The 7,090-nt window shown below is 29.7% G+C and overlaps 1 protein-coding gene across 1 annotated transcript; it reads right to left on the bottom strand.

Annotated features, from left to right (window-relative positions):
- Positions 1–2,415: 2,415 nt before the first annotated feature.
- Positions 2,416–5,530, bottom strand: LOC107466202 (epsin-3). The gene is made up of 5 exons (XM_016085189.1): positions 5,424–5,530; positions 4,891–5,013; positions 4,258–4,419; positions 2,731–3,031; positions 2,416–2,643 (listed from the first exon to the last, which is right to left on the bottom strand). Exons 1-5 carry the CDS (start codon positions 5,528–5,530, stop codon positions 2,416–2,418), a joined length of 921 nt encoding a protein of 306 aa, XP_015940675.1.
- Positions 5,531–7,090: the final 1,560 nt, after the last annotated feature.

Genomic DNA, 7,090 nt, shown 5'->3' with positions numbered 1-7,090 from the left:
GTGTGCCTGACAACCACCTCCGTTCTACCTTAGATTGAGTAGATATCTCTTGGATTCCTTAATCAGAATCCTCGTGGTATAAGCTAGAATTGATGGCGGCATTCAAGAGAATCCGGAAGGTCTAAACCTTGTCTGTGGTATTCTGAGTATGATTCAAGGATTGAATGACTGTGACGAGCTTCAAACTCCTGAGGGCTGGGCGTTAGTGACAGACGCAAAAGAATCACTGGATTCTATTCCAACCCGATTGAGAACCGACAGATGATTAGCTGTGCCGTGACAGGGTGCGTTGAACATTTTCACTGAGAGGATGGGAGGTAGCCATTGACAACAGTGAAACCCTACATACAGCTTGCCATGGAAGGAGTCTTGCATGCTTGAAGAAGAAGACAGTAGGGAAGCAGAGATTCAGAAGATAGAGCATCTCCAAAACCTCAACCTGTTCTCTATTACTACAAAACAAGTACTTATTTCATGTTCTTTTACTTTTTACAATCAATCCTGATAATTATTGATATCCTGACTAAGAGTTACAAGATAACCATAGCTTGCTTCAAGCCAACAATCTCCATGGGATCGACCCTTACTCACGTAAGGTATTACTTGGACGACCCAGTGCACTTGCTGGTTAGTTGTGCGGAATTGCAAAAGTGTGATTGCAATTTCGTGCACCAGAGGACATGAGTCACTTCAACATGGTGGATTGCTGCAGTAGAGGAGGTTAACTTGATGAGAGGACATGAGTTAATCACTTACGGCTGCCATTGAATAAATCAGAAAGTTATTGAAGTAGACAGTGAGGGAAGTTAATCCAGAAAGACAAAACATCTTCGAAGCCTCAACCGTTCTCATACCACTGATTTCACACCTATCTAGTAACGTTTTATTTATTTATCTGTGTTATACATTTTCTCGTGACAATTGTATTTTTTATCTACCTAACTAAGATCTGTAAGGTGTCCACTGCTTGCTCAAACCAACAATTCTCGTGGGATCGACCCTCACTTACCTGAGGTATTACTTGGACGAGTCGGTATACTTGTCGGTCTATCTGTGCGAAACGTGCGGAGTCAGTTTCGTGCACCCTTACATTCAAACTTTACATAACATTACTACAAAGAACACTACTATTAAAAGCAGAACTAACACTAACAAATGAAGAATTATTTTTTGACTCCTAACATCATCTTCCAACTTTTTTATTTTCCAAGCAAAGTTCAGCTTTAGATCATCAATTTGACTAACAAATTCTAGGTTTTACAGCAGCTTTATCTTGCCTAGTATTTGTCTACACAAATAATCCACACCACCTCTTTTCATTTGTCTGTAACAAGTAAAAAAAAAAAGATACTACACAAACAGGTAGAGAAGAACTAACAACTTAATACAACACTAACAAATTAACTCACATTATAATTGGGACAACAAAAAAATTGTTTAAATTCGAATTTGTTCTAGACCATCACAAAATCGAACGACAGTAACAACCACACCATTTCGGCACCCACACTATACTACCATGGTTAGTTGTCCTCGCCCAGTACACATTGAAATGTGATCTTATCGAACTGTCCGTAATAGTGCTCTCACCTTCCATCATAGTTTTTCAATGTTCAAAGAACTTCGATTAAGAAGAGAAAGAAATAGAAGAGTAAGAAGAAGAGGAACACAATTTGAACAATTAGAAATGAATTAGAGTTTTATAATAGGAAAGAGACCAAATTGAGTACAATTACAATCTTATCACATTATTTAACGGTTGATTACTTCTAATATAGTAGAGAGTAGTCACATTAACATTATGTCAGCTGAGTCAATACCAGAAATAATTCTGAAAACTACTATAATGTCTAAAACTGAATGTAAAAGACTATTATGATAAAATTAAAACTTTAAAGATCAAATTAAATAATTAAATAAATATCCGAAACTATTATAAAAATTTACTCGTATAAAGTCATTAGTAAGAAGGAGAGTATAATTAATCTTTTGTATTTAATCACATACTAAAAAAATAATTGCAAAACAGTATGAAATTTTCAAAGACATCATCATGACCGTTATTGCTACAAATATTAATATTTTAACACGCGTCATGAAATGATGACCATCCCGATTGACAATCTACTACCCTTATGATAAAATAGATACATATATATCTCTCTAAAGAAAGAATAAATGTTATTGGAATAAGTTTGTTATGATGATTTTAACATTATTTATTTGAATTATGTAATAACAAACTTATTCTACATTATTTATTATTATTTGATTTTAACATAACATATGCTTTTGACATATACGATACATCACAAGATTTATATGAATTTATCTTCCTAAGATCATAAGATTTTATGAGAAGAGAAATAAAGTAATAAATTAGATTTTAATTTGTTTTATCCCCATTTTGTCCCTTTAAAACCAAAGTGAACTTTGGCGATCATATTTCTTCTTAACTTCCTTTCTTCCAACATCAGAAAGGCATCTGAATCCTGCAACTTTTGGATCTCCAATAATCTTTGAGCAGATTTCACTAACAAACCCTTTTGGTTTCTCCAATTTTCCATCATCATCATCATCATCATCATCAATCAACACATTCCTCTCTTCAACTACTGTTTCATTAGCACCACCCCAAAGGTGGCTCTTCACATTCTTTGATTGATGGAAGTTAACCCTATTTCCAAGATCTTCTTCTTGTCTTCTTTCTTGTGTTGGTGGTGAAAAGCTTTTTCTATTATTATTATTTTTGGAATTAATATTATCAAAGAAGGAAGGAGTTGGAGTGGTTGGGGTAGAAAATGAACGAAATGCTGGTAGAGGTCCTTGTGGTGAACAAGGGGAAGATGGCCACGATGACGACGACGGCGACGACGACGAGGAAGATGGTGAGGATGATGAAATTCCATAGCCTTGGATTTCATTGGTTATCTTGAGAGCCTTCAAACGTGCTTCATTGAGAGCTTCTCCACCTTCTAATAGTTTTAGTATATGCTCTGATAGCTTTAGCATTCTTGCTCCCCAGTTAAACCTGAATCACCAGTAATATTATTGTTTTCATCATTAATATTAATTATTTTTTAAAATAAAAATAGTATTATTGCTTGTGTAAAAAAACTCCATAAACATAAAATGAAATAAGTTAGTACATATTCGTGTATTTTTTATACATCTTATTTTATATTTTTTTTAACAAAATAATTAAATACTCGAATAATAATGTAATTTTTTCACAGAAAAATAAACAAATATTTTTGTAACAATATAATCAAACCTTTTATAAACACTAAATATGTAATTTTATATGGTAGTAACTCATCAGTGACAATTTTTTTTATTCATGTAAAATAAAATGATTGTTAACAAAAATGACTAAACCACCAAAAAGATCGTGAAAGATTGATTCGCTAATAAAAGTAATTATAGAAGATAAAAATTTCTCATATACTTACAATTAATTTGTTTCGTTTGTTGTTTTGTTTGTCAAAAATAGCCAAATTTAATGTAGCTTTAGCAAAGTGGTATATGTGAACTGTTTACGTTGACGATTCACTATCATTTAGGATCAATTTGAACCCTAATTCTTCAACGTATGCCTACCAACACGTGTAATCATAAACGTAAATAATCTACGTATGCTACTCTGCTAAAGTTACATCATACTTGACTATTTTTGACAAATGAAGCAAATCAATTGTGGGTATCTAAAAAATTTTGATCGTCTATAGTTATTTTTGTCAGCAAATCAATCTTTCATAATTACTTTTGGTGGTTTAGTTTAACAAAAATATAATCTCATTCCACATAACTTGTTAATCTATCTATTCACTTTGGACAGTACAAATGCTAATTATTCAGTTTAAAAACAAAAATAAATTATTAACTATTTTTTTTACCTAATTTTAAAACTCAATCTTTACATGAGACTATATTTATAATTATTGAATTAATTTAAATAATTAATTTAAATTATTTTTTAAATTCAAATCACGTGACGGTGAATCGGTAATGAATTATAAATTCAACAGTGATTAATCATTTTTTTTTATCAATTTTCAATTTAAAAAATTTAAATTAATTAATATGAGTATATGTAGTCTTTTGTTTACAAAGATTTCAATGGCCACTTTCTAGTTTCTATTATGAAATACATTGTTATATATATTCTTCTCAACACATTATGAAGATAAATAACTAATTTTTCTAATATCATTAACTATACAGGGTTAAGGATTGATTCAGATTTTGAAAGTTTACCCCCTTTCATCAATATATGTAAACCTTCCTAGTTCTTCTATAATTTCCGCATCACGTTGAAATTCCAGAGCAAACTCTACAGGACCATGTGTTATTAGGAATTCTAGAAGAACTAGTGCATTGTAAGATTGCCTCCATTGTTCCCAATCAATTGTGCAAAACCTGAAATTAATAAAATCAAATAAAATATATTATGCTGACAATATTTATTTACATCAATGATAAGAAAAATACTAATGCGTTTCAAGAAAAAGTAAAAAGCATCATGTTTCTGAAAAAATAATTTGGTACTAAAGATAAAAAAAAAACAAAAATAAAAAATTATATATCTTATAAAATTTAAATTTTAAATTTAAATTATTGATATAAACTATAATAAATAAAAAACTAAAAAATTTATTTAATTAATAAAAAATGTAGTAAAAAGATGTTTAAAGATTTTTTTGTCATCAAACTATAATTCAAATAGTATAATCTTTTCATTTTTACTTAGAGATTTTGGGTTAGAGTTTCATTCCTAATTTTGAAAAAAAAAATATTTAAAGATTTTTTGTATGATAGTAATATTAATGTAAAAACAAAATCCATACTGACAGTAAATATAAAAATTAAAATTTTCTAAAGTATATATACTTTGAGTGAAGGACGTCAACAATCCTCCAATAGTCATCTAACTCAAAGGATGCCTCTGCAATTCTAGTCATGGTCTTGGCATCAGGGCTACAGTCATCCTTATTTATTGTTTCCTCAGCCAACCTATAACAAGCATGTATAATTATTTTATGATAATGTTAGAAGGTCAAAAAAGATAACTAAAACTTGCATTATTTAATATTTATTAATTATCGTAATAATTAATGAATATTAAATAAGATAAGTTATGGCTATTTTTGTCTAATTTTTTTTTGTTATCAAACATTTTTGCTATTTTATGCCATTCTCTCTTAATTATAATATACAATGACAAATGCTAAATATATATAGCTAGAAAAACACATACAAGTATAGTTGTTTTCACCAAAAATCATGGTAATTCAAAAATGAGAAGTGGGATCATCGGATTTGAGTGGAATCCAAATTTTCATCGACAACAAAAGTTTTGGTTGTCTAATAAAATTCTTAACCAAAACATATATTATTATTAACTCGATCACCAAAGGACTTACAATTCAATTTCAGTAACATCTGTAAATGTAATCCTAGCAGATTTGTACTTTTCTTGAAGGAAATTTGTTGTCTGCTTCTTGATTTGCTCTAGTAGTACACTTCCCATTATTATTACTACCACTCAGATCAAACTTTCCACTAATAATGTTCATATAAGTAACAAATTGAATCTGAAACAAAATGCGGTACTAAGCAACATACACGAGTTTATGGGTACCCAAAATTATAGCTTAGACGACAGAGGAACAGTGTCATTGGACAGAGAAAAAAGAGGAGACGAAAAATGTGATGGAATGAACTAATATTAGAAAGTTAACTACTGTATGTACATAATTTATGACTTGTTCTCTTCTAGCTAGATAGCCATTACTTTTTCTATGACATTGGCTACAGAAAACTAGGATCTCAGCACCATAACAACCATTAACATTCACACCTTGGATTCGATTCATATAAATTCTGGCCGTCCATCCTTCCTGGGATTTAAATTAATAAACTCATTTCTAAGGGATTGTGAAAATCAGGGAAGAAGGTAGGTTAACTTTTAGGAAGGGAGCCAAAATAAATTTTCGTAATAAAAAGAGATTAAAATAAAAAAGGTAAAGTATATTATTAAAACAATATTTTAATTTTTTAATTAATAATTTTTTAATTTTTTAATTAATACAGAACAATGTGCTTCATCATCTTCCAGTTCTCCTCTTCTATCATTGACTCATGCTTAGAGGTGTTTGTAGTGCGATTTAGATCGGTTTTGAATAAAAAATTCATCCGATTCGAACACTATTTTTTTTTGCGATGCGATTTGGATTGAATAATTTTTTTTAAAATTCGATCCAATCTAATCCAATTTCAAGTGGTATAGATTGAATTGGATTTGTAGTTTTGTAAATTAAAAAAATTAAATACATATAACAAGTCTTATCATCAAATTTTAAATAATCAACAATGACATAACAACTCTCAACAATATCTTAAAAAGATAATGATAACATAACAATAGAAATAAAATTATAGATTAGTTAAAATAAATAAATAAATAACATTTGAAACATAAAATATTTATTAAATAATAATAATACATAAATAATATAAAAATATATAATAAATTAAAATTGTAAGTATAATTATAAATATAATAATAAAATAATAATATTATAGTAAATTATGCGATTTAGACTAAATTGGATTGATTATAAAAAGTAAATTTAAAATTCGATCTAATCTAATAATTTGCAAAAAATAAAATCTAATTAAATTTGAATTAATGTAATTTTAATCAGTTTTTAATTTAAATTTGATTGGATGAACAGTTTAATTTTAATCGGTTTAGATTTAAATACCCTTACTCACACTCATCTAAGTGAGCAAGTAATCCGCTCCTCAACTTCATGCAAGTGCTGGCCTTGGCCATACGTAACTCTGATAATTCCTTGAGACGGTAGAGGTGGGCTTATATATAGCTGTGGAGGAAGAAACTCCCAATGAATCCGAACAAAGAGTCCTGGCAAATGAAGTACCACTCTTTAAGGGTATCGAAGTAAGCCGCATTAGGATCCACTCGGCCTTCCTTGCCACTTTGTTGGGTTCACTGAGTCCGAGTCTCCATTTTTTGTGTGAACTTGTCCTATGCAATAATAAGAAATTTTGTTATGAAACTAAAATG

The sequence above is a fragment of the Arachis duranensis genome, chromosome 9 (assembly GCF_000817695.3).
Source record: "Arachis duranensis cultivar V14167 chromosome 9, aradu.V14167.gnm2.J7QH, whole genome shotgun sequence".
Classification (NCBI taxonomy): Eukaryota; Viridiplantae; Streptophyta; class Magnoliopsida; order Fabales; family Fabaceae; genus Arachis; species Arachis duranensis.
Note: the sequence above shows the minus strand (reverse complement) of the source record. Positions and strands in the feature narration are given on the sequence as shown.

Bases quoted from the DNA above. Each gene is read 5' to 3' on its own strand.
- LOC107466202 (XM_016085189.1), bottom strand. From the start codon at position 5,530: ATGGGAAGTGTACTACTAGAGCAAATCAAGAAGCAGACAACAAATTTC. The intron at 4,420-4,890 runs GTATATATACTT...TATTAATTTCAG, and splicing joins GTTGACGTCCTTCACTCAAA to GTTTTGCACAATTGATTGGG. The intron at 3,032-4,257 runs GTAAACTTTCAA...CTGGTGATTCAG, and splicing joins ACATATATTGATGAAAGGGG to GTTTAACTGGGGAGCAAGAA.